At 53.4% G+C, this 15,217-nt stretch overlaps 3 protein-coding genes across 3 annotated transcripts; all 3 read right to left on the bottom strand.

The window, feature by feature from the left end:
* Positions 1-1,845: 1,845 nt before the first annotated feature.
* LOC147356392 (PRAME family member 15-like) lies at positions 1,846-4,771 on the bottom strand. Its single transcript, XM_086342457.1, has 3 exons — positions 4,431-4,771; positions 3,387-3,959; positions 1,846-2,559 (listed from the first exon to the last, which is right to left on the bottom strand). The coding sequence occupies exons 1-3, from the start codon at positions 4,715-4,717 to the stop codon at positions 1,986-1,988; spliced, it is 1,434 nt and encodes a 477-aa protein (XP_086198583.1). The 5' UTR covers positions 4,718-4,771; the 3' UTR covers positions 1,846-1,985.
* A 2,102-nt stretch (positions 4,772-6,873) lies between these two features.
* LOC147356391 (PRAME family member 15-like) lies at positions 6,874-9,799 on the bottom strand. The gene is made up of 3 exons (XM_086342454.1): positions 9,459-9,799; positions 8,415-8,987; positions 6,874-7,587 (listed from the first exon to the last, which is right to left on the bottom strand). Exons 1-3 carry the CDS (start codon positions 9,743-9,745, stop codon positions 7,014-7,016), a joined length of 1,434 nt encoding a protein of 477 aa, XP_086198580.1. The 5' UTR covers positions 9,746-9,799; the 3' UTR covers positions 6,874-7,013.
* A 2,102-nt stretch (positions 9,800-11,901) lies between these two features.
* Positions 11,902-14,825, bottom strand: LOC147356390 (PRAME family member 15-like). Its single transcript, XM_086342451.1, has 3 exons — positions 14,485-14,825; positions 13,443-14,015; positions 11,902-12,615 (listed from the first exon to the last, which is right to left on the bottom strand). Exons 1-3 carry the CDS (start codon positions 14,769-14,771, stop codon positions 12,042-12,044), a joined length of 1,434 nt encoding a protein of 477 aa, XP_086198577.1. The 5' UTR covers positions 14,772-14,825; the 3' UTR covers positions 11,902-12,041.
* Positions 14,826-15,217: the final 392 nt, after the last annotated feature.

Here is a 15,217-nt window from a genome sequence, read left to right as displayed (position 1 = left end):
GAAGGCAAATTCCAAACCGATGTGTTTCATGAATGACGTCTGCTCCCTAAAGACATTTAAAATGATTCCAGCTACATCACTGATGAAAATGTGATGAGATTCAGGTAAAACTACCTTGAGAGGCCAAATCAGACCCTGAAATGCGTTCTTGGGAAAGAAATGATTTTATTGAAAACTCTCCTTGCCATCCAGAGGCACACGCTACCCTTCACCATTAGCTCGCTTACCTTAAGCAAGGAAAGGACGTCCTCATCGGAGGCTAGTCACTTACTGCTCTGCTGTGGCTTGCAGGGCGCTCAGACGTCGACACTGCGGAGAACCCAGCTGTGACTCCAGAGCCAGAAAAGGACTTTGTATTCCCATCATCCCTCTGGCCCACTGCGAAGCCAATCAGAAACGGGCACCTGATCAGTCTATAGAGCTCTCATTGGATTGATCCCGCTTGGATCTTCACTTCTATCAGTCGATTCAGGGAGCAGAGGTTGATGGGGCGGCCGGGTAATGCAGGATCCTTTCTGCACTCACCATTCACTTCGCAAACGCTGACTGAATTCTACCATGAGAACTGAGATATAGACAGTCGTGCTTCCCTTGTGGCTCAGCTGGTAAAGCATCTGCCTGCCATGCCGGAGACCTGGGTTCCATCCCTGGGTTGGGAAGATCCCCCGGACAAGGGAATGGCAACCCACTGCAGTGTCCGTGCCTGGGGAATTCCATGCACAGAGGAGCCTGGTGGGCTAGAGTCCGTGGGGTTCCAAAGAGTCGGACATGACTGAGTGACTAAGCCAGGACACGCCCACACGCCAGCATGCCCTCACTTGCCCTAGTGCATGCCCCCGCCCTCCCATGCACACACACACGCACACGCACACACACACACACACACACACACACACACACACAAAGGAGATGTTCCACACAGAATAAAGAAACTCTGAGAATAGTCAGGTTTTGTACCATGGACAGCACGGTGCTGTTTTTCTCTTTTTGAGTAAGTGACCTGAGATCATCGAGGCCTGAACTGAACACAGAGTAATACGTCAGGGAGGACAGCAGTAGATTTTCCACGGGTCTTTCTTTATTTCATTTGATTAATTTTTTTGGTGTAGATTTGCTTCTTAAGGTCCTATAATTTTCTTGCTATACCACATCATCAATAAGTGATATCTGTGCATGTATCCACTCTCATTTTAGATTTCCTTCCTCTTTGGTAACCTGGAGCATCTTCTTATTCTTGACAAGTTCTCTGCTTCAAAAACTTGTTTGTTTAACAGCGAAAGCATTCTGTGTTGGGACGTAGCCACTTAACAGGGTTGCCATAGTTTCAGGTGAAGGGCCAAGGGATTCAGTACAGATAACCCACGTACCCATTCTCCCCAGATCAGCCCTCCAATCCGGGCCGGCACAACTTTGAGCAGAGCTCCATGAGCGATAGGATAGGTTCCCGGTGGTTATCCAGTCCAAACACAGTGGTGTGTACACGACTTCCCTCAAGGCCCAACCATCCCTCCCACACACCCACGCCCCGCTCCTCCCCCCGCCCACCCCACACACACACACAAACCAGGAGTTCATATTCTAAGTCGTGAGTCCTTCCGTTTCTGCAAGTAAGTTCATTGGGGTCATTTCCTTTCGGATTCCACAAATGAGGGGTGTCACACGCGATTTCCCAACAATTTCTTGACAACTTTCTCCCCGGGAGTAACTCTAACACGTGGGTCTCCCACGTGGACCCACGCGGGTTCATATCAGATGCTAAAAACACGTGTACATGAATGTCCCATCCCCTCCCAGACTCTATAATTCCCCCCTGCCATCTTGCGCCACCGCCACGGCCCTCTGCCACCCTACTAACACGGTTCCTTTTCCCATTCGCGTTGAACAGATGTCCGAAACCCTGGGTCTGTGTTGCCTTCATGATGTCCCCCAGTTCTAGATTTCAGTTGCAAGGTGCACAGAAGAAAGCTTCTGATACAGGCCACCCCCTAGGCAGGGGCAGGACAGCTGTATACAATGGGCTCCATGTGATGGCATACATCCTCCCCACAGCGAGGACAGGGGCTGAGGCTTATCCAGATGATCCTGGGACGTCCCAAGTCTCTGAGAATCTCCAACAGCTGAGCCCGAAGCCGGGCAAGTCTCGCTTCCAGGAGAACACCCCGAGGTCTGTAAGTCTCCTGCGGGGCGGGATAACGCTCTTGCCTTAAACAGGGCAGCACAGCGGTGTGTCGCAGCAGCTTCTCCATGACGGCCGTGGACAGGAGGTTCCCACACAGGCTGACGGCCCTGAGCTGGGAGCAGCGGCTCAGGGCAGGCAGGAAGGCCTCCAGCTGGGAGTCCGTGATCCCACACGCGTCCAAGTCCACTTCCTGGAGGGTGGCTGCGACTTTCTCCAGCAGAACTTGGAGGAGCTCAGGCCGAAAGTCAGTCATGGGGACACCGCTGAGATCCAGGCTCTTGAGCTGACTGATGTCTGGGCTCTGGGACACGTGGGTCAAGTCTGATTCTGTAAGCCGGCACTTGGTTAGTGACAGGCTGTCCAAGGGGGACCTCAGGCACCTGGGGAGAAACCAAGCAATTAGTTCTTGGGAACCGGGTGCCAGGTTGCATACAGCTGATAGACAAAAGGTTGCTACAAAGACTGATATGAGTCTGACCATCCACTGAGGGTCAACATGCCGATTTGCCCCGTCTCATTCTAGTCTGAGGGCTCTCAGCCTCACTGTGGCACCGAATCCCTGCACAGTGTCTCAAAGACACTCTCTCCTCATCTATGGAGCGGAGTACCACGTGCTCCACTTCCTTCTGAGGACGAGTGAAGATCATGGCATCGCAAGAACATGCTGTGAGGAGAGCCATAGAGCACCTCCATCAAGTGTGGGCATTGTTGAATATTAGCGTGAGAAGGAGATCGAAAGATGGTTTCGGGTAAGGCTTCCTTCAGCCCCAGGTGGAGCCCCAGATCCTACATCTCTGGCCAGGCCAGGCGCTAGGGAGACGTGCCTCAGGAACCAACTGTAGAGCACCACACCATCTCTTACAGACAGGGCCTTTACAACAGGGTTCACTGAGGGCACCGACCTGGGGAGCACAGAGCTTCTCTTCAGGGATGCTCTGATCTGATGTCGTTTCCCCACTTCAGCGTCCTGTTCGCTTCCCTATGTTTACCATGATAACATAGGTGCCTCCGAGTTAGGAGGAAATTACCGACTCTGGGAGGCCAACACCCCCAGATAATACTCCCTACCACCTCACGGGCCCCACTCGATCAGCTTCACCCCCTCCCTTGACTTGCGGGGTTGTGGGACACCACACCCCAGGACAGAGCACCGTGAGAGACGGTCCTTTGGACGTTCTAATGTTGCGTTTAAGGTTACCACACTCACCTGAGCATCTGGTCCAGGCAGCCTTCAAGGAAGGAAGGAGACTCCAGATGGAGGTCCCGGAGGTGGCCCAGCCTCCGGAACTGGGAGGTGATTTGCACAACGTGATCGTGCTCCTGCTTCTTGAAGGCAGACACGTGGACGTGGGAGAGATGGAGTCTCTGCAAGTTACTCATCTCACCCAGGAAAGGGGCGAGTGTGGCCAGGGTGGACAGACTCCAGGTGCAACTCACTTGCACCTCCTGGATACAGTCCAGCTGCACCATGCTCAGGACCGTCACGATCTTGTCCATTGGCATGGAGACGATCTTCAGCTTCTTGCAACATAGGTGGATGGAAGACTTTCTCTGCTCCACCCACCGAAGGAAGTAGGTGAGGAAGTTGTCCAGGGTCCTTTTCTTCAGGCACAGGTCTAGAAAAACCTTCAGTGGAGTCGAGGGCTGCCTCGTCATTGACCTGGGCTCAGCCACTGCTGCCATCCGTGAGCCTGAGCACCCATAACTGCTGGCTCCAGACCACATGCTCCAGAAGTTCTGGCCCGTCTTTCGTAAATCTAGCACCCGCAGTTTGCACCTCCTGGGAGAAGAAGGAAGAAGGAGATTGGTAATGATGTAGTACGATCCACACCGTCAGAAACAAACAAACAAACAGAAACCGAAAAAAAAAAAAACACAAAACCACAGCCTCCCATTGGGAAAACACACTGCCTACCTGTGCTGTAACTTAATCTTCCTGAGGTCACCAGCTGCCTTGCCCTCTTCCTTCTCTGCCTCACTTTCCTCCACCCCCCTTTGCCCTCTTTTCCTGCCTGACTGTCCACTCTAGTAAGTGTAAGCGTGATTGGGTGGGGGGAGCGGATATTCTAGAAGGCTCCCCTTCATTTAAGCCACCCTTCCGCTACCAGAAGGTATTTCTCATAGCCAACCAAGGCTTCTTCGTTGCTCTCTTGAGAACCCTCTGATCTATCCCGTTCCATCTACGTTCTCTCAGCCCAGCCGTCTTCCTTGGCACTGCCAGGATTTGACCAGGTTCCCATGACCGACTCACCTGGATCGAACCTTCTGGGCAAGCAGAACATCCAGTGCTTCCAGCACGGCTTGTAGGGGCCCCACATGAGGCAGGTCAATCAGGGCCCCCAGAGGCAGGCGGACAAAGGGCCAGGTTTGCACCATGGCTTTGAGGGTCTCAGTCCGATATCCGTCAAAGGCTTCCAGGAAGAGGGGCGGGAAGAGCTCCGTGGGCAGACTCTCCAGAGTAGAAACGTCCAGGTCTTCGGCCCTCAGCAAGTGCCTTCCCGCCAGGTCAAGGAGTCTGGGTGGGGTCGGGGCACTCATCCTGACTCTGCTCCAAGACGACTCCTGTGGAAGCTGCCAGAGATCAAGGGATCCGTTTTAGACAATGCAGGAGCACACCTTACACGGTCTCCCTTCCCTTCCATGCAAGCCACTCAGGGCCAAGGGCACTGCGCTAGCGGGGGTGCAAGTGAGGCTCGTAGCCGTAGGAACACTAGACAGGGCCCAGTGGGGGACAAAGTGCTATCTCTCTGCCCGCTTGGAACACGCGTCTCACTCGTACCGAGGAGCCAAACACGAATGCCGACTGTGTGCTCGATATGCATTTTAAACACCCTGCAAAGAAGGCAAATTCCAAACCGATGTGTTTCATGAATGACGTCTGCTCCCTAAAGACATTTAAAATGATTCCAGCTACATCACTGATGAAAATGTGATGAGATTCAGGTAAAACTACCTTGAGAGGCCAAATCAGACCCTGAAATGCGTTCTTGGGAAAGAAATGATTTTATTGAAAACTCTCCTTGCCATCCAGAGGCACACGCTACCCTTCACCATTAGCTCGCTTACCTTAAGCAAGGAAAGGACGTCCTCATCGGAGGCTAGTCACTTACTGCTCTGCTGTGGCTTGCAGGGCGCTCAGACGTCGACACTGCGGAGAACCCAGCTGTGACTCCAGAGCCAGAAAAGGACTTTGTATTCCCATCATCCCTCTGGCCCACTGCGAAGCCAATCAGAAACGGGCACCTGATCAGTCTATAGAGCTCTCATTGGATTGATCCCGCTTGGATCTTCACTTCTATCAGTCGATTCAGGGAGCAGAGGTTGATGGGGCGGCCGGGTAATGCAGGATCCTTTCTGCACTCACCATTCACTTCGCAAACGCTGACTGAATTCTACCATGAGAACTGAGATATAGACAGTCGTGCTTCCCTTGTGGCTCAGCTGGTAAAGCATCTGCCTGCCATGCCGGAGACCTGGGTTCCATCCCTGGGTTGGGAAGATCCCCCGGACAAGGGAATGGCAACCCACTGCAGTGTCCGTGCCTGGGGAATTCCATGCACAGAGGAGCCTGGTGGGCTAGAGTCCGTGGGGTTCCAAAGAGTCGGACATGACTGAGTGACTAAGCCAGGACACGCCCACACGCCAGCATGCCCTCACTTGCCCTAGTGCATGCCCCCGCCCTCCCATGCACACACATACACACACGCACACGCACACACACACACACACACACACACACACACACACACACAAAGGAGATGTTCCACACAGAATAAAGAAACTCTGAGAATAGTCAGGTTTTGTACCATGGACAGCACGGTGCTGTTTTTCTCTTTTTGAGTAAGTGACCTGAGATCATCGAGGCCTGAACTGAACACAGAGTAATACGTCAGGGAGGACAGCAGTAGATTTTCCACGGGTCTTTCTTTATTTCATTTGATTAATTTTTTTGGTGTAGATTTGCTTCTTAAGGTCCTATAATTTTCTTGCTATACCACATCATCAATAAGTGATATCTGTGCATGTATCCACTCTCATTTTAGATTTCCTTCCTCTTTGGTAACCTGGAGCATCTTCTTATTCTTGACAAGTTCTCTGCTTCAAAAACTTGTTTGTTTAACAGCGAAAGCATTCTGTGTTGGGACGTAGCCACTTAACAGGGTTGCCATAGTTTCAGGTGAAGGGCCAAGGGATTCAGTACAGATAACCCACGTACCCATTCTCCCCAGGTCAGCCCTCCAATCCGGGCCGGCACAACTTTGAGCAGAGCTCCATGAGCGATAGGATAGGTTCCCGGTGGTTATCCAGTCCAAACACAGTGGTGTGTACACGACTTCCCTCAAGGCCCAACCATCCCTCCCACACACCCACGCCCCGCTCCTCCCCCCGCCCACCCCACACACACACACAAACCAGGAGTTCATATTCTAAGTCGTGAGTCCTTCCGTTTCTGCAAGTAAGTTCATTGGGGTCATTTCCTTTCGGATTCCACAAATGAGGGGTGTCACACGCGATTTCCCAACAATTTCTTGACAACTTTCTCCCCGGGAGTAACTCTAACACGTGGGTCTCCCACGTGGACCCACGCGGGTTCATATCAGATGCTAAAAACACGTGTACATGAATGTCCCATCCCCTCCCAGACTCTATAATTCCCCCCTGCCATCTTGCGCCACCGCCACGGCCCTCTGCCACCCTACTAACACGGTTCCTTTTCCCATTCGCGTTGAACAGATGTCCGAAACCCTGGGTCTGTGTTGCCTTCATGATGTCCCCCAGTTCTAGATTTCAGTTGCAAGGTGCACAGAAGAAAGCTTCTGATACAGGCCACCCCCTAGGCAGGGGCAGGACAGCTGTATACAATGGGCTCCATGTGATGGCATACATCCTCCCCACAGCGAGGACAGGGGCTGAGGCTTATCCAGATGATCCTGGGACGTCCCAAGTCTCTGAGAATCTCCAACAGCTGAGCCCGAAGCCGGGCAAGTCTCGCTTCCAGGAGAACACCCCGAGGTCTGTAAGTCTCCTGCGGGGCGGGATAACGCTCTTGCCTTAAACAGGGCAGCACAGCGGTGTGTCGCAGCAGCTTCTCCATGACGGCCGTGGACAGGAGGTTCCCACACAGGCTGACGGCCCTGAGCTGGGAGCAGCGGCTCAGGGCAGGCAGGAAGGCCTCCAGCTGGGAGTCCGTGATCCCACACGCGTCCAAGTCCACTTCCTGGAGGGTGGCTGCGACTTTCTCCAGCAGAACTTGGAGGAGCTCAGGCCGAAAGTCAGTCATGGGGACACCGCTGAGATCCAGGCTCTTGAGCTGACTGATGTCTGGGCTCTGGGACACGTGGGTCAAGTCTGATTCTGTAAGCCGGCACTTGGTTAGTGACAGGCTGTCCAAGGGGGACCTCAGGCACCTGGGGAGAAACCAAGCAATTAGTTCTTGGGAACCGGGTGCCAGGTTGCATACAGCTGATAGACAAAAGGTTGCTACAAAGACTGATATGAGTCTGACCATCCACTGAGGGTCAACATGCCGATTTGCCCCGTCTCATTCTAGTCTGAGGGCTCTCAGCCTCACTGTGGCACCGAATCCCTGCACAGTGTCTCAAAGACACTCTCTCCTCATCTATGGAGCGGAGTACCACGTGCTCCACTTCCTTCTGAGGACGAGTGAAGATCATGGCATCGCAAGAACATGCTGTGAGGAGAGCCATAGAGCACCTCCATCAAGTGTGGGCATTGTTGAATATTAGCGTGAGAAGGAGATCGAAAAATGGTTTCGGGTAAGGCTTCCTTCAGCCCCAGGTGGAGCCCCAGATCCTACATCTCTGGCCAGGCCAGGCGCTAGGGAGACGTGCCTCAGGAACCAACTGTAGAGCACCACACCATCTCTTACAGACAGGGCCTTTACAACAGGGTTCACTGAGGGCACCGACCTGGGGAGCACAGAGCTTCTCTTCAGGGATGCTCTGATCTGATGTCGTTTCCCCACTTCAGCGTCCTGTTCGCTTCCCTATGTTTACCATGATAACATAGGTGCCTCCGAGTTAGGAGGAAATTACCGACTCTGGGAGGCCAACACCCCCAGATAATACTCCCTACCACCTCACGGGCCCCACTCGATCAGCTTCACCCCCTCCCTTGACTTGCGGGGTTGTGGGACACCACACCCCAGGACAGAGCACCGTGAGAGACGGTCCTTTGGACGTTCTAATGTTGCGTTTAAGGTTACCACACTCACCTGAGCATCTGGTCCAGGCAGCCTTCAAGGAAGGAAGGAGACTCCAGATGGAGGTCCCGGAGGTGGCCCAGCCTCCGGAACTGGGAGGTGATTTGCACAACGTGATCGTGCTCCTGCTTCTTGAAGGCAGACATGTGGACGTGGGAGAGATGGAGTCTCTGCAAGTTACTCATCTCACCCAGGAAAGGGGCGAGTGTGGCCAGGGTGGACAGACTCCAGGTGCAACTCACTTGCACCTCCTGGATACAGTCCAGCTGCACCATGCTCAGGACCGTCACGATCTTGTCCATTGGCATGGAGACGATCTTCAGCTTCTTGCAACATAGGTGGATGGAAGACTTTCTCTGCTCCACCCACCGAAGGAAGTAGGTGAGGAAGTTGTCCAGGGTCCTTTTCTTCAGGCACAGGTCTAGAAAAACCTTCAGTGGAGTCGAGGGCTGCCTCGTCATTGACCTGGGCTCAGCCACTGCTGCCATCCGTGAGCCTGAGCACCCATAACTGCTGGCTCCAGACCACATGCTCCAGAAGTTCTGGCCCGTCTTTCGTAAATCTAGCACCCGCAGTTTGCACCTCCTGGGAGAAGAAGGAAGAAGGAGATTGGTAATGATGTAGTACGATCCACACCGTCAGAAACAAACAAACAAACAGAAACCGAAAAAAAAAAAAACACAAAACCACAGCCTCCCATTGGGAAAACACACTGCCTACCTGTGCTGTAACTTAATCTTCCTGAGGTCACCAGCTGCCTTGCCCTCTTCCTTCTCTGCCTCACTTTCCTCCACCCCCCTTTGCCCTCTTTTCCTGCCTGACTGTCCACTCTAGTAAGTGTAAGCGTGATTGGGTGGGGGGAGCGGATATTCTAGAAGGCTCCCCTTCATTTAAGCCACCCTTCCGCTACCAGAAGGTATTTCTCATAGCCAACCAAGGCTTCTTCGTTGCTCTCTTGAGAACCCTCTGATCTATCCCGTTCCATCTACGTTCTCTCAGCCCAGCCGTCTTCCTTGGCACTGCCAGGATTTGACCAGGTTCCCATGACCGACTCACCTGGATCGAACCTTCTGGGCAAGCAGAACATCCAGTGCTTCCAGCACGGCTTGTAGGGGCCCCACATGAGGCAGGTCAATCAGGGCCCCCAGAGGCAGGCGGACAAAGGGCCAGGTTTGCACCATGGCTTTGAGGGTCTCAGTCCGATATCCGTCAAAGGCTTCCAGGAAGAGGGGCGGGAAGAGCTCCGTGGGCAGACTCTCCAGAGTAGAAACGTCCAGGTCTTCGGCCCTCAGCAAGTGCCTTCCCGCCAGGTCAAGGAGTCTGGGTGGGGTCGGGGCACTCATCCTGACTCTGCTCCAAGACGACTCCTGTGGAAGCTGCCAGAGATCAAGGGATCCGTTTTAGACAATGCAGGAGCACACCTTACACGGTCTCCCTTCCCTTCCATGCAAGCCACTCAGGGCCAAGGGCACTGCGCTAGCGGGGGTGCAAGTGAGGCTCGTAGCCGTAGGAACACTAGACAGGGCCCAGTGGGGGACAAAGTGCTATCTCTCTGCCCGCTTGGAACACGCGTCTCACTCGTACCGAGGAGCCAAACACGAATGCCGACTGTGTGCTCGATATGCATTTTAAACACCCTGCAAAGAAGGCAAATTCCAAACCGATGTGTTTCATGAATGACGTCTGCTCCCTAAAGACATTTAAAATGATTCCAGCTACATCACTGATGAAAATGTGATGAGATTCAGGTAAAACTACCTTGAGAGGCCAAATCAGACCCTGAAATGCGTTCTTGGGAAAGAAATGATTTTATTGAAAACTCTCCTTGCCATCCAGAGGCACACGCTACCCTTCACCATTAGCTCGCTTACCTTAAGCAAGGAAAGGACGTCCTCATCGGAGGCTAGTCACTTACTGCTCTGCTGTGGCTTGCAGGGCGCTCAGACGTCGACACTGCGGAGAACCCAGCTGTGACTCCAGAGCCAGAAAAGGACTTTGTATTCCCATCATCCCTCTGGCCCACTGCGAAGCCAATCAGAAACGGGCACCTGATCAGTCTATAGAGCTCTCATTGGATTGATCCCGCTTGGATCTTCACTTCTATCAGTCGATTCAGGGAGCAGAGGTTGATGGGGCGGCCGGGTAATGCAGGATCCTTTCTGCACTCACCATTCACTTCGCAAACGCTGACTGAATTCTACCATGAGAACTGAGATATAGACAGTCGTGCTTCCCTTGTGGCTCAGCTGGTAAAGCATCTGCCTGCCATGCCGGAGACCTGGGTTCCATCCCTGGGTTGGGAAGATCCCCCGGACAAGGGAATGGCAACCCACTGCAGTGTCCGTGCCTGGGGAATTCCATGCACAGAGGAGCCTGGTGGGCTAGAGTCCGTGGGGTTCCAAAGAGTCGGACATGACTGAGTGACTAAGCCAGGACACGCCCACACGCCAGCATGCCCTCACTTGCCCTAGTGCATGCCCCCGCCCTCCCATGCACACACATACACACACGCACACGCACACACACACACACACACACACACACACACACACACACAAAGGAGATGTTCCACACAGAATAAAGAAACTCTGAGAATAGTCAGGTTTTGTACCATGGACAGCACGGTGCTGTTTTTCTCTTTTTGAGTAAGTGACCTGAGATCATCGAGGCCTGAACTGAACACAGAGTAATACGTCAGGGAGGACAGCAGTAGATTTTCCACGGGTCTTTCTTTATTTCATTTGATTAATTTTTTTGGTGTAGATTTGCTTCTTAAGGTCCTATAATTTTCTTGCTATACCACATCATCAATAAGTGATATCTGTGCATGTATCCACTCTCATTTTAGATTTCCTTCCTCTTTGGTAACCTGGAGCATCTTCTTATTCTTGACAAGTTCTCTGCTTCAAAAACTTGTTTGTTTAACAGCGAAAGCATTCTGTGTTGGGACGTAGCCACTTAACAGGGTTGCCATAGTTTCAGGTGAAGGGCCAAGGGATTCAGTACAGATAACCCACGTACCCATTCTCCCCAGGTCAGCCCTCCAATCCGGGCCGGCACAACTTTGAGCAGAGCTCCATGAGCGATAGGATAGGTTCCCGGTGGTTATCCAGTCCAAACACAGTGGTGTGTACACGACTTCCCTCAAGGCCCAACCATCCCTCCCACACACCCACGCCCCGCTCCTCCCCCCGCCCACCCCACACACACACACAAACCAGGAGTTCATATTCTAAGTCGTGAGTCCTTCCGTTTCTGCAAGTAAGTTCATTGGGGTCATTTCCTTTCGGATTCCACAAATGAGGGGTGTCACACGCGATTTCCCAACAATTTCTTGACAACTTTCTCCCCGGGAGTAACTCTAACACGTGGGTCTCCCACGTGGACCCACGCGGGTTCATATCAGATGCTAAAAACACGTGTACATGAATGTCCCATCCCCTCCCAGACTCTATAATTCCCCCCTGCCATCTTGCGCCACCGCCACGGCCCTCTGCCACCCTACTAACACGGTTCCTTTTCCCATTCGCGTTGAACAGATGTCCGAAACCCTGGGTCTGTGTTGCCTTCATGATGTCCCCCAGTTCTAGATTTCAGTTGCAAGGTGCACAGAAGAAAGCTTCTGATACAGGCCACCCCCTAGGCAGGGGCAGGACAGCTGTATACAATGGGCTCCATGTGATGGCATACATCCTCCCCACAGCGAGGACAGGGGCTGAGGCTTATCCAGATGATCCTGGGACGTCCCAAGTCTCTGAGAATCTCCAACAGCTGAGCCCGAAGCCGGGCAAGTCTCGCTTCCAGGAGAACACCCCGAGGTCTGTAAGTCTCCTGCGGGGCGGGATAACGCTCTTGCCTTAAACAGGGCAGCACAGCGGTGTGTCGCAGCAGCTTCTCCATGACGGCCGTGGACAGGAGGTTCCCACACAGGCTGACGGCCCTGAGCTGGGAGCAGCGGCTCAGGGCAGGCAGGAAGGCCTCCAGCTGGGAGTCCGTGATCCCACACGCGTCCAAGTCCACTTCCTGGAGGGTGGCTGCGACTTTCTCCAGCAGAACTTGGAGGAGCTCAGGCCGAAAGTCAGTCATGGGGACACCGCTGAGATCCAGGCTCTTGAGCTGACTGATGTCTGGGCTCTGGGACACGTGGGTCAAGTCTGATTCTGTAAGCCGGCACTTGGTTAGTGACAGGCTGTCCAAGGGGGACCTCAGGCACCTGGGGAGAAACCAAGCAATTAGTTCTTGGGAACCGGGTGCCAGGTTGCATACAGCTGATAGACAAAAGGTTGCTACAAAGACTGATATGAGTCTGACCATCCACTGAGGGTCAACATGCCGATTTGCCCCGTCTCATTCTAGTCTGAGGGCTCTCAGCCTCACTGTGGCACCGAATCCCTGCACAGTGTCTCAAAGACACTCTCTCCTCATCTATGGAGCGGAGTACCACGTGCTCCACTTCCTTCTGAGGACGAGTGAAGATCATGGCATCGCAAGAACATGCTGTGAGGAGAGCCATAGAGCACCTCCATCAAGTGTGGGCATTGTTGAATATTAGCGTGAGAAGGAGATCGAAAGATGGTTTCGGGTAAGGCTTCCTTCAGCCCCAGGTGGAGCCCCAGATCCTACATCTCTGGCCAGGCCAGGCGCTAGGGAGACGTGCCTCAGGAACCAACTGTAGAGCACCACACCATCTCTTACAGACAGGGCCTTTACAACAGGGTTCACTGAGGGCACCGACCTGGGGAGCACAGAGCTTCTCTTCAGGGATGCTCTGATCTGATGTCGTTTCCCCACTTCAGCGTCCTGTTCGCTTCCCTATGTTTACCATGATAACATAGGTGCCTCCGAGTTAGGAGGAAATTACCGACTCTGGGAGGCCAACACCCCCAGATAATACTCCCTACCACCTCACGGGCCCCACTCGATCAGCTTCACCCCCTCCCTTGACTTGCGGGGTTGTGGGACACCACACCCCAGGACAGAGCACCGTGAGAGACGGTCCTTTGGACGTTCTAATGTTGCGTTTAAGGTTACCACACTCACCTGAGCATCTGGTCCAGGCAGCCTTCAAGGAAGGAAGGAGACTCCAGATGGAGGTCCCGGAGGTGGCCCAGCCTCCGGAACTGGGAGGTGATTTGCACAACGTGATCGTGCTCCTGCTTCTTGAAGGCAGACACGTGGACGTGGGAGAGATGGAGTCTCTGCAAGTTACTCATCTCACCCAGGAAAGGGGCGAGTGTGGCCAGGGTGGACAGACTCCAGGTGCAACTCACTTGCACCTCCTGGATACAGTCCAGCTGCACCATGCTCAGGACCGTCACGATCTTGTCCATTGGCATGGAGACGATCTTCAGCTTCTTGCAACATAGGTGGATGGAAGACTTTCTCTGCTCCACCCACCGAAGGAAGTAGGTGAGGAAGTTGTCCAGGGTCCTTTTCTTCAGGCACAGGTCTAGAAAAACCTTCAGTGGAGTCGAGGGCTGCCTCGTCATTGACCTGGGCTCAGCCACTGCTGCCATCCGTGAGCCTGAGCACCCATAACTGCTGGCTCCAGACCACATGCTCCAGAAGTTCTGGCCCGTCTTTCGTAAATCTAGCACCCGCAGTTTGCACCTCCTGGGAGAAGAAGGAAGAAGGAGATTGGTAATGATGTAGTACGATCCACACCGTCAGAAACAAACAAACAAACAGAAACCGAAAAAAAAAAACACAAAACCACAGCCTCCCATTGGGAAAACACACTGCCTACCTGTGCTGTAACTTAATCTTCCTGAGGTCACCAGCTGCCTTGCCCTCTTCCTTCTCTGCCTCACTTTCCTCCACCCCCCTTTGCCCTCTTTTCCTGCCTGATTGTCCACTCTAGTAAGTCCAAGCGTGATTGGGTGGGGGGAGCGGATATTCTAGAAGGCTCCCCTTCATTTAAGCCACCCTTCCGCTACCAGAAGGTATTTCTCATAGCCAACCAAGGCTTCTTCGTTGCTCTCTTGAGAACCCTCTGATCTATCCCGTTCCATCTACGTTCTCTCAGCCCAGCCGTCTTCCTTGGCACTGCCAGGATTTGACCAGGTTCCCATGACCGACTCACCTGGATCGAACCTTCTGGGCAAGCAGAACATCCAGTGCTTCCAGCACGGCTTGTAGGGGCCCCACATGAGGCAGGTCAATCAGGGCCCCCAGAGGCAGGCGGACAAAGGGCCAGGTTTGCACCATGGCTTTGAGGGTCTCAGTCCGATATCCGTCAAAGGCTTCCAGGAAGAGGGGCGGGAAGAGCTCCGTGGGCAGACTCTCCAGAGTAGAAACGTCCAGGTCTTCGGCCCTCAGCAAGTGCCTTCCCGCCAGGTCAAGGAGTCTGGGTGGGGTCGGGGCACTCATCCTGACTCTGCTCCAAGACGACTCCTGTGGAAGCTGCCAGAGATCAAGGGATCCGTTTTAGACAATGCAGGAGCACACCTTACACGGTCTCCCTTCCCTTCCATGCAAGCCACTCAGGGCCAAGGGCACTGCGCTAGCGGGGGTGCAAGTGAGGCTCGTAGCCGTAGGAACACTAGACAGGGCCCAGTGGGGGACAAAGTGCTATCTCTCTGCCCGCTTGGAACACGCGTCTCACTCGTACCGAGGAGCCAAACACGAATGCCGACTGTGTGCTCGATATGCATTTTAAACACCCTGCAAAGAAGGCAAATTCCAAACCGATGTGTTTCATGAATGACGTCTGCTCCCTAAAGACATTTAAAATGATTCCAGCTACATCACTGATGAAAATGTGATGAGATTCAGGTAAAACTACCTTGAGAGGCCAAATCAGACCCTGAAATGCG

Source organism: Bos grunniens, chromosome 16 (assembly GCF_055505025.1).
Source record: "Bos grunniens cultivar Pamir isolate PY7600 chromosome 16, Bosgru_T2T1.0, whole genome shotgun sequence".
In the NCBI taxonomy this organism is placed as follows: Eukaryota; Metazoa; Chordata; class Mammalia; order Artiodactyla; family Bovidae; genus Bos; species Bos grunniens.
Note: the sequence above shows the minus strand (reverse complement) of the source record. Positions and strands in the feature narration are given on the sequence as shown.

Bases quoted from the DNA above. Each gene is read 5' to 3' on its own strand.
- LOC147356392 (XM_086342457.1), bottom strand. From the start codon at position 4,717: ATGAGTGCCCCGACCCCACCCAGACTCCTTGACCTGGCGGGAAGGCAC. The intron at 3,960-4,430 runs GTGAGTCGGTCA...TTCTTCTCCCAG, and splicing joins GCCCAGAAGGTTCGATCCAG to GAGGTGCAAACTGCGGGTGC. The intron at 2,560-3,386 runs GTGAGTGTGGTA...GTTTCTCCCCAG, and splicing joins TGCCTGGACCAGATGCTCAG to GTGCCTGAGGTCCCCCTTGG.
- LOC147356391 (XM_086342454.1), bottom strand. From the start codon at position 9,745: ATGAGTGCCCCGACCCCACCCAGACTCCTTGACCTGGCGGGAAGGCAC. The intron at 8,988-9,458 runs GTGAGTCGGTCA...TTCTTCTCCCAG, and splicing joins GCCCAGAAGGTTCGATCCAG to GAGGTGCAAACTGCGGGTGC. The intron at 7,588-8,414 runs GTGAGTGTGGTA...GTTTCTCCCCAG, and splicing joins TGCCTGGACCAGATGCTCAG to GTGCCTGAGGTCCCCCTTGG.
- LOC147356390 (XM_086342451.1), bottom strand. From the start codon at position 14,771: ATGAGTGCCCCGACCCCACCCAGACTCCTTGACCTGGCGGGAAGGCAC. The intron at 14,016-14,484 runs GTGAGTCGGTCA...TTCTTCTCCCAG, and splicing joins GCCCAGAAGGTTCGATCCAG to GAGGTGCAAACTGCGGGTGC. The intron at 12,616-13,442 runs GTGAGTGTGGTA...GTTTCTCCCCAG, and splicing joins TGCCTGGACCAGATGCTCAG to GTGCCTGAGGTCCCCCTTGG.